The following is a 13,411-nucleotide window of genomic DNA, read 5'->3' as shown; positions in this document are numbered from 1 at the left end:
ATGCAGACCATTTTTGCCCAGTCTCTTTCTTATGGTGGAGTCATGAACACTGACCTTAACTGAGGCATGTGAGGCCTGCAGTTCTTTGGATGTTGTTGTGGGGTCTAGTGTTGCTTTCGTCAACGAAAATTATGACTAAATATCGTCGTCAACGAACCTTTATCACGTGACGAAAACGAGCAACGTAAATGCTGGTCATGTGACGATGACTATAATCAAATGTATAATGCAATATTGTTGACGAATAAAAACGAGACTAAATGTGGTTTACAAAATAAAAACTATGCTAAAATGTCTCTTCATTTTCGTTGACCAAAACGAGACGAAACGAAATGTTATAACGTTATTCGTGCGACTATGAATTTTTTTTTAGGAGTACCAGTGCGACTGACCCGATCATCATCATACTTGTGATTGCACTCAGGGGAGCTTCAAAGCTTTCTACGTGATTTTGCAGCGTTGAGTAATAGAAACATTAAAGTGTGACAAACATGCAAAAAAATAAGAAATCCGGAAGGGGGCCAACACTTTTTCACACCACTGTATGTGAGTGTATACGTTAGGTATTTTTAGAAGGTTTTTAAATATTTTTATATTTTCTTCCCCACATATCCTGAATTTATATCATAAATGTCATGCCACATAACATTTTACAACCTGAACTAACCTTGTCATGTCATAAAAAGGTCAAATTATTTGATATTTTAAAAGACTCATCAGGGGTCCTTTCCTTTTACGTCATTTTCTTTTTTATTATTCTGCATGCTGGTTGCACCAGAGTTATAGATTGCACCACATGACTTTGATTTGGCATATATATATATATATATATATATACTAGTGTTTTTTCTTCCAAGAATGTAATCCTTTCAGGAAAAACTTGAAAAATGTCATGGTTTGTCACAAAATTTCATAGCTTTGAAAGCACCACCTTAAAAAAAAGAAAATATATAAAGCTGTAAAACAGGGGTGTCCAAACTCGGTCCTGGAAGGGACAGTTTAGCTCTAACTTGCCTCAACACACCTGCCTGGAAATTTCTAGTATGCCTAGTAATCCTTGATTAGCTTGCTCAGGTGTGTTTCATTGGGGTTGGAGCTGAACTCTGCAGAACAGTGGCCAACCAGGAGCAAGACTGGACACCCCTGTTCTAAAACTTTCTAGATCAGGGGTGCCAGGGGACTGGTCCAGTTCCTGGAGATCCACCATCCTGCAAAGTTCAGCTCCAACTCTGATTAAACGGCTAATTAATCTCTTAAGTAGCATTTGATAATTACAGGCATCTGGGTTGCAGCAGGGCTGGAAGTCTGAAGTCTGCAGGAAAGTAGATCTCCAGGAACAGGATTGGACATCCCTGGGTATTTTGAGTAATCATAAATAAGCTCATTAGTCTATCTCAGGGGTGTCCAGTCCTGCTCCTGGAGGGTCACTGTCCTGTAGAGTTTAACACCAACCCCAATTAAACACACCTGAACCAGCTAATCAGGCTCTTGCTAGGCATTTTGGACACTTCCAAGCAGGTGTTCTGAGGCAAGGTGGAGTTAAACGCTGCAGAACACAGGCCCTCCAGTTTGGACACCCCTGGAGCCGGTTGCACCAGCTGGATGTACACCCGGTTGTAAGACTAGGCTGGACGTAAATGGCGCTTTAAGTCGTGCGTAGAATTTATACCCGTTGCCCCATCTCGGCGTAGTGCTACGTCTGAGACTAAATCTTACGCCTAGTCAGAGGTAGGTGTAAAGTGAAAAGTCATGATTTGCTCAGACATTATTCGTTTTTAGGATTCATGTCTGTTAGTTAATTATTACTGCAGACGTGACCTGTAATGTTTATGGTCTTTTCGGGCAGGATAAGCGATATCAATCGCGAAGCTCTGTGCTATCCTACCACACTGTCGACATTGAATACAAAATATATTTCTGTCAAGCATGTAATAATTATGTATATTAGTAGTTGTAGCCATTGCAGCGTGAAGTCGTCTCAGCCATCACCGCGGGAGAATGTGTCAGCGTGGACGTGCATTGTCTACGCCGGGCGTAGTTGCGCCTGATCGTAGTTTCAGTTGGTGCAACAGGTGTAAATATTTATCGTAAAGCTGGACGTCGCAAAGCCCAGCGTAGGGCTTACACCCAGTTTTTTTACGTCTAGCTGGTGCAACCGGCCCCTGGTCTATCTAGTCTATTTAGTATAGTTGGTTGTTGGGTTACTAGTCAACCATCTTTACCCATCTCTGGTCTTTGCTGAGGCTAATATTTAAGAGTAATTTTGAAAATAATGTTTTTTAGTGGCAGTTCGGTGTATTGATTCTGCTAACCATTGTTATCCAGGTTTGCTCCCTCAGTTTAGCACATTTAGTTGGTCAGTGGATTAACTGTGATGGTAACATTGGTTAAGCTCTACTGAGCATCACAGTTAAGCACCACAGAGATTCCCTAAGGCTCAAACACACATTCTTTTTCTGTACATCGTTATAAAACAGCCAGCTGACTTGACTTAAATGTTCACCTTACCATCTTTGAACACATCTAGACTGTCAGGACTTTTTTGTCCGGAAATAGTTTCTTGTTAATACTCGCTTGTTCTTTGTCTTTAAACCGCTTTTGTTTCATCTTGTAGGTGGCCCCTGACTTTTTCGAGTATTTTCGTGCGCTCTACCCCTTCTTGCGATCGGATCCGACTCTGTGGTGCATTTCCGCCTGGAACGATAACGGACGGGATGGGTTGGTCGACCCGGGCAAGGCAGACCTCCTTTACCGGACAGATTTCTTTCCCGGCCTCGGTTGGATGCTTTTGAAGGAAGTCTGGGCAGAGCTGGAGCCCAAGTGGCCCAAGGCATTCTGGGACGACTGGATGCGGCACCCAGAGCAGCGGAAGGACCGCTCGTGCATTCGTCCCGAGATCTCGAGGACTATAACGTTCGGCCGGAAAGGCGTCAGTTTGGGTCAATTTTTCGACCAGTATCTGCGCTACATTAAACTCAATGCTGAATTCGTGCCTTTCACTAATCTGGACTTGTCCTACTTGGTCAGGGAGAAGTACGATGAAACCTTTGAAAAGGAAGTGTATAGCGCCCCCTTGATGAAGGTGGAGGAACTACAGCAAGGTGGAAGCCTGAAAGGCTCCGGGCCATTTCGAGTTCAGTACTCTAGCAGAGACAGCTTTAAAGTGCTGGCCCGCAACTTGGGAGTTATGGATGACTTGAAGTCAGGCGTTCCCCGTGCCGGTTACAGGGGCGTAGTCAGCTTTATTTCCCGCGGACGAAGAATTTATCTGGCTCCCCCTGAGGGCTGGACTAAATATGACACCAGCTGGAGCTGAGGAGAATGAGCTTTGGACCACAATAGACCAGAAAGAGAATATCACAACTATTATCACAAGTACAGGAGGAGAGAAACGCCCTCTCAAACCAAAGAAAACAGAGGCAGGGTGTGAAAGGTTGAGGAAAGGTTAATGCCAAAATGCAAGTATAAAATAACTGCTGTTTTGTTATGGAGGAACACCCAGGAATGCTGGGAACAGCACAAAAGTTGGTGCATCGTATTTGCGCAGCAATCATGCAACAAGCTTCCCTCAGAGAAAACAGTTACGCTGCAAACAGCTCCTATGCAGAATCGCTCATTCTGACATGGGGAAAAATTATCTGATTGTTTATTTTTCTGACCTTTATGTTGATTTCACATCAATCCAAAAGGCATATAAGAGGTTTTATATTTTATCCTACCACAGTGTCTTTTGGGTGAATCTCACGATAACACTCAAAGGAAGAAATTATATTTGCATATATGCAGAAAAACTGACCATTTTTTTTGTGACATTTTCATTGCAAACTCATTTTTTCCTTAAATTATCTTTGTAAGGAATCTGACCATTTTTACCGGAATTACCGGATAATTAATATATATTATTACTGTAATATATATATATATAATTAATATTAGTTTATTATTATGTGCTTAATTTTAATAAATTTTTTGCTTAAAAATGCGTTCTGGACCAGTGAGGTTCAGCCTTTTAAAGACCAATCTGAGTGTTAAAAGCCCTTTTGCCAAGTTTTATGGGTCCCTGACATCATTATAAATGAAGATTGTGTATAATTGTCTAATTTGATCGATGCATTCATATAAAAGCGCAGACTCGTTCATTTGACTTTTATGTAGCACCGTTGAATCTATGAAGTTCAAGCTTGTTGCCAGAAATTAATCAAGGCTTGTGTAACTGACATACCAAAACTCTGGACAGCATCTCTTCTGTGCCATTCTGTTGAAGTACTGTACTTGAACCTGTTTTTGTTTTAACTGCTCCTCCTGGACCGGGAGAGCTCTCATTGCTTTTTAAAGATGTTGTAGGTTTGTTGCAAAACCAGTGGTCATAGAAATCGCTTTATATGTTCTTACGGATGAAATGAATGGATTTCAGTAGGCCAGAGGAAACATTTTAATTAAATGTACTGTATCTAAATGTTTGGGAGAGAAATTATCCGATATTAATGCATATGCAGTATGAAGAAGTGTGAAACCACTGCCTGACATGTTTATAACTTTAATACATTGAGAATAAAACAGACTATTTTGATATTTGGCAATATATGCTGTTTTTTTTCGGTCTTTTTTGTCCATTTAAACATCCATTTGGGAATAATCTTTCATTTGTTTAGGTCTCAAATGTTTAATTTTCTCTTTCAAAGTCACTAATTTTGAGGTTTGTGAACGTGTTCTTTCTGTGTCATGTTGGTTGTTAAAGCTGAAATCCTACCTGGTGACTTCCTTCCAGGCATCATTTGTCCAAACCCCCAACATCAGCACTGATCCAGGCGCCATTGTGACACCTTTGACGTCTCGGTCGCTCCAGATTTCCTTTCTCACTCCTCTTGTGTCCTGTTGACTTCCTGTCTCATGGCTCTCTGTGGTTGACTTAACGACGTTCTTTTCCTGTTCTTGTACAACCACCAGCAACTTTCGAAAAGCCAAAGGATGCGTGTTACTGATTAGATGAATTGGACATTCATTTTGTGTTTCTTTAGCCATTAATCAGATTCATTTTTCTGGGAATTGGGCAGCGGTGAATCATACTAGAACATCTCGTTCTAGCATGATTGATTAAATGGTTGATCATATCAGGGAAATTAGTAGCTGAAATTAAGTGGTTCAGAATGTATCTACCGTGCTTTCATGACTTGTTAAAAAGAGCTAATTTGATAGACCTCTTTCAAGCCCCTTTTCCACCATGCTTTTTGCACTTCTACAGAAAACCAGTTCGAATAAGCAGCTGGTCTCAAACTGTTGTTGCTTTCAAAACAACAATAGCTCAGTCTGGCAAGATTTATGCAAACAAAACTAGGTCGTCTTATTATGCTGAAACAAAGCTGTCTATACTAGAAACACCCGATGCAGTGATGAGTTCAGTTGATGGATGCCCAACTCCAATGTGCGTTAAGTTGCACATATAAAATAAGACGTATCATATTAGTGAATTGATCGCTATGAACTTTAAGAACATATACAAGTTATCTTTTGGCTCTGAAAGGTAGTTGTAAAGGCTTGTTCACACCGAGGACGATAACTATAAAGATAAAGGTAGAGTTCTAAAAATTGTTCTCAATATTAAAGAATAGCAGAGTCCACACCACAACTATAACGAAAAAGGCACAGAGAAGCGTTATCGTTGGAATCAGAACTATTTTTTTCCAGCTGATGAACAGTAAAAACATTGACATCCAATCAGAATCAATCTTGCTGTAATGAGCTCGAGAATTTAAAGTGGCAGATGAGCGTGCAGTGCTTAGAATAAACAGATATCGTCCGCTGGTGTGGATGCTAATATAGTTATCTTTATAGTTATCGTTCTTGGTGTGAATGGGCCTTAAGCCTGCTCAAAATTCAATGTAGAGATGCATTAAAACCAGACTAAATTATTCCTGCTCTGACGCACATCACCCATTAGTATCAATATACGGTTGAAATAGTAGTGTAAATGCATTCATGCCATCTCAGAGCAGCATTATAGAGTCTGTATAAATGCTACTTCAGAAGCACTTCTGCGACACCTTTGCAGTGTAAATGACTTCTGAAGGTCTGAATTCATTAAGTCATAGGGGTCCTTCATTTTCTGTGTTCCGCTCGGTCTCGTGCACAGTTGGTGAGATCTAGTGAACCGTTCTTTTCAGTGCACAGCGTAATGTTTGTCATCAGTGCAGTCCGCAAAACTGGGGACATGGGAAGTTCACTTTTGGATTTAGACTGTTTAGGTACCAGCCAAAAGTCTTGCGAGCCACTCTGAAATCTTACAAACAAAAGTGTGAAAACACAAAGTGTGTGTAAATTAAACAAACATACTTTATTTGGTTTTAACAAGCATTAAGTCGTTTAAACAATTTGTCTGGCAGCTGAACATACACTGAACACATTTCGTTGATACCTACTTCACTGGTAACAAGCATTCAGCATATACTGCTAATATATTGAATAACTTTCAAACAATTTAACATCAATGCAATCAACTGTATGGTCCATTTTAATCCAATGATGAAAACGCCTCCTCTCACAACAGAAAACAAAAATTATGCCTCTGCATTATAAATAACAAATTCAAAAACAAGCAAATTATTCGTATTGGGAGGAAAAATATTAACATTGAAAATAATGCATTTTTTTACTGTCAACAAGCAAAATCAAACTGAACTACTAAAGAGGTATTAGGAAATCCACTACATTATAGAATAACACTGCGATATGAGTTGTTTATTCACTAACACCATAACAGTCTACGTGACAGACAAACTCTCTGTTGCTACCAGTTGCTACAATGCCATGCATCCTCCGAAGAAACTGCTGCCTTTTGTTCTGTCGTCTTTATCGTGTTTGTTCAACTAGGAGAAAGATACACAAGGAGACAATTACATAAGTGCACAAATTCAGATAACATAAGAATTGTTTTGACTTATTTCCTCAAAACATTGACTAAATATGGACAATTTCGACATTTTCTATTAACAAAACCCCAAAATGAGATTTCTATTATTATTTGGTCTGCTGCATACTAATGTTTTATTCACTTTCCCATTCACTTTCTTTTTATGGAAAAGAGCAACATAGACATTCTTCAAAATATTTTATTTTGTGTTCCGCAGAAAAAAAGGCAGTTGAACAGGATTCTGAAATAACTGTGAATAAATGAGCACATTTACTTTTTTGTGAATTATCCCTTTTGGAAAACCGGCTGTAAAGACTGAATAGTAACACTCACTGTATGAAGAGATGTCAATCTCCTCTGGAAGTTCGCTGATGTTCACCTCAAACCTGTCCTGAACATCGTTCAAAGTGCGGGCGTCAGTCTCATCTGACACAAAGGTGATGGCCAGACCTTTCGTTCCAAACCTGCCGGCCCTCGCAACCTTTAGGAATGAGAAAAGTTAAAGCTGTTCAGATGGATCCTTTTACACTCTGGAACTTGGCTTTTTTGACATTAATTATTATTTCCACATAAACTAAACCAACCCTGTGCAGGTATGTGTCTGAATCTTCAGGCATGTCGTAGTTGAAGGCGATGTTGACTCTTTCGATGTCCATACCTCGGCCAAACAGGTTTGTGGCCACCAGGATCCGTCTCTGGAAATCCTTGAACTGCTGATATCGAGCTAATCTGGGATAATAATAGGAGTCTCAAATGTGATATGAGCACCTAAAAAAATCCTACAATCATAACTGTAACGTTAAAGTTTTTTACCTTTCGTCTTGAGGCATTGCTCTATGAATGGCAATGGCAGGGAAATTTTGCTCCACCAGCAACTGAGCCAGAGCAATACAACGCTGCACGGACTTCACAAAGATCACCACCTGCAATACTAAACAGCTGTAACACTGCACCAGCCAGCTGTCTTCATTAAAATGAAACATCAATCCCAATGACCGCTTCAAACCAAGTGCAAAAATTCTCCCACTGAATTCGCTTTTTTTTCCATAGCTTATGTCAATCTTTTGGATTGCTTGGCAAAATCTCCAGAAACCAACAATCCAAATAAAGGTTTGGGTTAAATAAATATAGTAAATAAATTAAACCTGTTATTCAGAAAGGATGCATTAAATTGATCAAACGTGACAGTCATTTACAATGTTGCAAAAGATTTCGATTTCAAAAAATGCCGTTCTTTTGAACATTCTAGTCATCACAGAATCCTGAAAAAAAAAGTATCATGGTTTTCACAGAATTGAGCAGCAAATCAGCATATTTGAATGATTTCTGAAAGATCATGTGACACTGAAGACTGGAGTAATGATGCTGAAAATATAGCTTTGCATCACAGAAATAAATGACATTTTCAAATATGTTCAATTAGAAATCAGCTATTTTAAATTGTAATAATATTTCACAATATTACTGTTTTTACTGTATTTTTGATCAAACAATACAATAAGAGAATTATTTCAAAAACATTTTTTAAAAATCTTATGGACCCGAAACCATATATATACACATTATTTAAGGTTAGGGTTGTAAAATTGCATAATTACGTTATGTCAAAACTTTATTTCTAGGTTTAAGATTGTAAATCCCAGAATTTGAACTCAATTATATTTTTGAGTTTTACTTTTTTCTATTCCATTCCATTGGGTTGTAGATTGCATTTAATTGGATAAACAAAATCTGTATTCAAACGGGTTGCGTTGTATTTTGCATTAAAGCATGTGAATGACCAGAGTGCATGTCGCTTTCAGATATGCAAATGTTTCTTAGAAAGTGGCAAAAATCAGTGTCTCTTCCTCGAGTCGCTCTCGGTTTGCATCGACTTAAGAGTTTGGGGACTTTTTGTGTGAGTCTTGCTGAACTCTCGAGATACCTGATTGAACTCCAACACGTCCAGGAGGTCAAAGAGCTTCCTGTTCTTCTCGTTGTCCTTCAGCTTGACGTAGTACTGCTGGAGGCCGTGAAGCGTCAGCTTGGTCTCGTCGTCCACAAAAATTTCCATCGGCTAGGACAACCAGTGGAAGCAGGGGGAAGGTGAGGAGGGGTGGGAGAGGAGCGTGCAGGTTCACCGGGTTAAGATAGTGTGAAGACACACACAGGAAAGTTGACAAGACGAGGGTGGTGCAGATAATAATGGAATAAGAGGAAGTGGTGTTTATGACGGAATGGGTGGAAAGGGAAAGAAAGACACCAGAACAAAGAAATTCAAGGACAAAAGAGGAATAAAGATTTCAGCGAAGGACAGTGGTGGGGGAGGAGACGACAATGAGAAGGAGAACATGGTGTTAGAAAGGAGAGAGTTATGAAACAGCAGGAGAAAGGGAGGGAAGAGAAGGGATGGGGGTTAGATTCACCCTCCCCTCCCGTCCCAAGCCAATGAGGACACAACACACACGCACGCACACACACACACACGTTGATAAATGCTACCCTGCTGTCCTAGGCTACTTTTAGCTACCAATATCAAGCCTAAAATCTTATCTGTGCTATTTCCAAATAAACAGTTCTACTATAGAGGAACACAAAGTAAAACTACTTCCGTTACATCAATCAATGTGCAGTTTGACAGAAATGTTAGAACTCAGAAATGAGTTTTTAAGTTGCATAAAGTCAACATGAAATCAAAAGCCTGTTTGACCCTATTTGCTTTCTAAATACACACTCCTGTTCATAATACGACTGATTCATCAGTGCACATTATTCCACAGAACAAAAAAAAAATAAAAAATAAAAAATAAAAATATATATATATATATATATATCTCTCTGTAGCCTTTCATTAAAATGTAATAACTTTACATGTAACAAACAACCCCATGGCAATTTGTAGCTATTTTACTTTTTGGCGAATTGGAGAAATCTCTCTGGCCAGACTTTTCCAATCATTTAGCCCTTTTAATTCATATACAATCAACTGCAAGCTTGCATTAAGATCTGCCTCTATCCAGTCAACAACCGATGGATTGAACCAAGCCCATCCTGCATTTTCTTCTTTTCATTTAACTCCAAAACAAAAAGTGTTAAGAAAAGATCTGTTGCTACTTCTGTTTAACCGCAACTTCGAACTATAGCCAAATAGCCATAGAGTCATTAAGTACAAGGCTAATTGTAGTCAGATTGCATGCTAAATTAAAGCAAAGTACAATTGCATTATCTAGATCTGGTACAACTTCAGTCGGACGAAAGCTTTTGAATGACATGTAAAAAATCTTCACTCCATAATTTAGTTCAAGTTAATGTGGTAAGTTACAATGATAATAAAAGATTTGACAAAAAGAAGCATTACAATCAGGTAATTTCAACATTCAGCCACCAAACCAGTCAAAAGCGTGTGGCAGCTGATTGCAACGTTCATTAAAAGTATGGTCCACTCCACCATCCACCATTCAATCAAGTCCCACCCCACATTCTTACTCGTTTTATTCGGAAATTGTCTCTTTCTATGCAAGTAATACAAGTTATGAATGCTGACTTTTCATGTTGACTTTAAACACTCATAAACCACCTCACACAATACTGCAACACTGTTAAACATTTAGCAGTGCGAGGTTCAGAAGGCCAAATTCATGTGCCAGATTGTTTAATTAAATATACAGAGAACGTCCTCAATCTGATCTGATCTGGTAGACTCATGTTTTAGGATCTGGGCTACTAAAACAAGCTAAAAAGGTTTTGCGTATAATAGCAAACAGTGATGGCCGTGGAAAATGACTGAGATCAAAATCGAACTATTAGTCCCTTGACAGAAGCGCTAAACTCCACCTCCAACCGTGTCTGACACAGTAGCACTGCTAAATGCACATTTGCACTTACCTTCGAGACGTTTAGGCAAATCTATCTTTACTGTCTCTCAACAAATCCTCCATTTGCTGCTGAGCTGGTCTAAAGCTCATTTTCCTATATGGTCTTCAACCTAATGGTGACCTCAAATCAGTGGATTACGTTAGGCGGCATCTCAACAGTATTTATGTATTGTAACTCTCACTAAATAAGCACTAAAGAGTGGATATTAGAATCTGTGTGTGTTAAAAATAGTCATTTTATAGTATATTATGGTGCAAGGAGATTTGCTCATGAATATTTAGTAAAGCCACGCCCCTCACAAGTCATTCCGAATATTTAAAAGGGGCTCAACGTTGTATTGTACTATTTACGGTTTCTTTTTGAGTCACGACTTTGTTGCGAATGGCCACCTAACGGTTCTTCAAGAGCGTCTCGATCTACACCCGCGCATGTCTCCTCTCTCTCGTCTAAGTTGCTTCATCATCTCATCCCTCTCGCTCCGGTCTTCCGCAGCTTAATCCTCCCTTTCTGTCTCTTCTCTTGTCCCTCACACCCGCGCATTCTTTCTCCACCGCTTCGGGCCAGTTTTATCGCCTTGATTGTAACTTAGCGACAGACAGTTTGTCTTCTGATGAGGAACCGTTCTAATCAGAGACTGTCAGCTGGATTGATGAAGAGCTGTTCCATCATTGGTTGGTCCACCTGAACTGATTTATGCCGCCAAAGGCTGAATCTTTTGTTTCATTTTATTCCTGCTGTCTGCTTTGTTAAAGAGTAATTAACTGCAGCCCTGGAGTGCCAGTTTGTCGTGTATCTAATGTAGTTTTCAGCAGCTGGCTTGCTTTGTTGGGCCGCCACTTTATCGGTTTTAGTTTTGTGCCCCTTGAGAGTCTCTGGCAGTTGACAACAGAATTTGTGAAGCTCCGACAAGTGCTTCTCCTCTTAAATAAAGGTTATTTGAGGACAGATCTCTAGGCTGGAATTACAGTCGAGCAGGAACTAAAGCTATTTGTCTTGATAAATATATACTGAGAGTGAAATAATATTCAAACGTGAAGGATTTTTGGTCTCCAAACGCCTAAATGGTTCTGAAAGATGCGTTTATGCTTTGAATTTTACGGCTCTGAAGTGAATTTGAAGATACACTAGATCCTTCCCTCGTTTCCTGTTTAAAATACATCGGATGGACTCTTCATGACTTTGGCAAAGGTTGTTAAAGGACCTATTTAAATTTACAGTGGACTGAGCCTGATGGATGGTGCATTATCTGTTGGCCAAACGGACGTGTGACCATGTTTGACAAATGCCGACACAGCGCTGCCAGCTGAGGCGGGGATTAAGGACTTAACATCATTTTCACTGTGCCTCTATTAGTTAACAGTCTGGTGATTATCAAACGGGCAGCAGAGAGGGGCATTTAGCATTACGATGTCTCAGGGAGGCCGTAAATGGATCCCACTCCTGAGCCTGCTCTTTCAGGTGTGTATGAGGTGGTCTTGTGAAGGGAAGGAGCTGTTGACATGGTAGAAGTAGGAGAGGCGTAATTACATCTTGCATGAACTTTCTGCAGACGGGACGGATCTCTTTACTCAGGGTGGCACTGAACATCATGACCTGCTTCTCGTGTGGGGTCATACGAAAGATCTCCTGGACATCACGCCGCATGTCTGCAGGGGACAGTAAAAGAACAATGCATTTATATTATTACAATTAATATTTATTTATCAAAGCTGTGTTTGGAACAGCATGCTACTCAAACTGTTTCTGAAGTACAGTACATACTAGTGTTAGTATGGATAGTGTGCGCAGAAAACTGTGCAATGTTTAGATATTTGTATTAAAAACGGAATTAAAATGCAAAGTAGGCCTATTATTTTTTGGTACATAAAACAAAGGTCATGTGACAACAATGGAACCGTAGAATAATGCCTATTGTTTCACCTACAGCTTTTAAAGAGAAAAGCGTGTGTGTGCTGCACAGAATTCAGTGTAATTTCCTTCTGAACACAGCCATAGTCTCATAAACGGTCTGCTCACCAAGCTGCTCCAGCATCTTGTCGCATTCGTCCAGGATGAAGTGCTTGATGTGGCGCAGGTTGAGACTCTTGTTGCGAGACAGAGCTAGAATGCGTCCAGGAGTTCCCACCACCACATGAGGGCTCTCTCTCTTCAGAACCTCCTCGTCCTTATTTATAGATAAGCCACCAAAGAACACTGCCACCTGGGGGAGAGAGACAGCGCAAGCAAATGAAGGTGAGAAAAGTTTGTGCACACTGCACAGCAATATTAAAAAGTAACAGTTTGTTAGATTTGCAGAGCATGACTTCCTTTTAAATTCAACTCCTGGATTTTCAATGACATAGCAAACAAGATTAGAAGAGTATTTCAAGAAACATTAGATGATATAGATAATCTATTGTATTATATTAATGTTTTTTTTTAAATGCCTCTTAAAATGTATTTCATTTATATATTTTCATTACATATAATGACATATCTTTAATTTTACAGACCCTAGTGGAAGAACAATTTATTCACATCACAAAATGCCAAATATCAATATATCGTCTACAGAATAGATTATTTTTGGTGCTACAGGCAAAAAGAAAAGAAGTCTCTCAAGGCTGCATTTATTTGATCAAAAATACAGTAAAAACAGCAATATTGTGA

General features: G+C 39.5%; 2 protein-coding genes across 4 annotated transcripts in view; one reads left to right on the top strand and one right to left on the bottom strand.

Annotated features, from left to right (window-relative positions):
- Positions 1–3,865, top strand: part of LOC107754829 (alpha-1,3-mannosyl-glycoprotein 2-beta-N-acetylglucosaminyltransferase-like) — a 20,617-nt gene extending 16,752 nt beyond the window's left edge. For all 3 annotated transcript variants that reach the window (XM_016571430.1, XM_016571432.1, XM_016571431.1), the window contains exon 3: positions 2,615–3,865. In XM_016571430.1, the coding sequence (XP_016426916.1) occupies positions 2,615–3,316 (702 nt within the window). In that variant the 3' untranslated portion in view covers positions 3,317–3,865. The remainder of the gene's footprint in view (positions 1–2,614) is intronic.
- Positions 3,866–6,650: 2,785 nt separating this feature from the next.
- Positions 6,651–13,411, bottom strand: part of LOC107754831 (spliceosome RNA helicase DDX39B-like) — a 9,883-nt gene continuing 3,122 nt past the window's right edge. Inside the window, exons 5-11 of the mRNA XM_016571434.1 lie at positions 12,779–12,962; positions 12,290–12,408; positions 8,832–8,963; positions 7,721–7,830; positions 7,492–7,636; positions 7,241–7,388; positions 6,651–6,863 (exon numbers count right to left, since the gene is read on the bottom strand). Coding sequence (XP_016426920.1) covers positions 6,847–6,863; positions 7,241–7,388; positions 7,492–7,636; positions 7,721–7,830; positions 8,832–8,963; positions 12,290–12,408; positions 12,779–12,962 — 855 coding nt within the window. The 3' untranslated portion in view covers positions 6,651–6,846. The remainder of the gene's footprint in view (positions 6,864–7,240; positions 7,389–7,491; positions 7,637–7,720; positions 7,831–8,831; positions 8,964–12,289; positions 12,409–12,778; positions 12,963–13,411) is intronic.

The sequence above is a fragment of the Sinocyclocheilus rhinocerous genome, unplaced genomic scaffold, assembly GCF_001515625.1.
Source record: "Sinocyclocheilus rhinocerous isolate Xijiao unplaced genomic scaffold, SAMN03320098_v1.1 scaffold21, whole genome shotgun sequence".
Taxonomy (NCBI): Eukaryota; Metazoa; Chordata; class Actinopteri; order Cypriniformes; family Cyprinidae; genus Sinocyclocheilus; species Sinocyclocheilus rhinocerous.
This window is presented reverse-complemented; position numbering and strand designations above follow the sequence as displayed.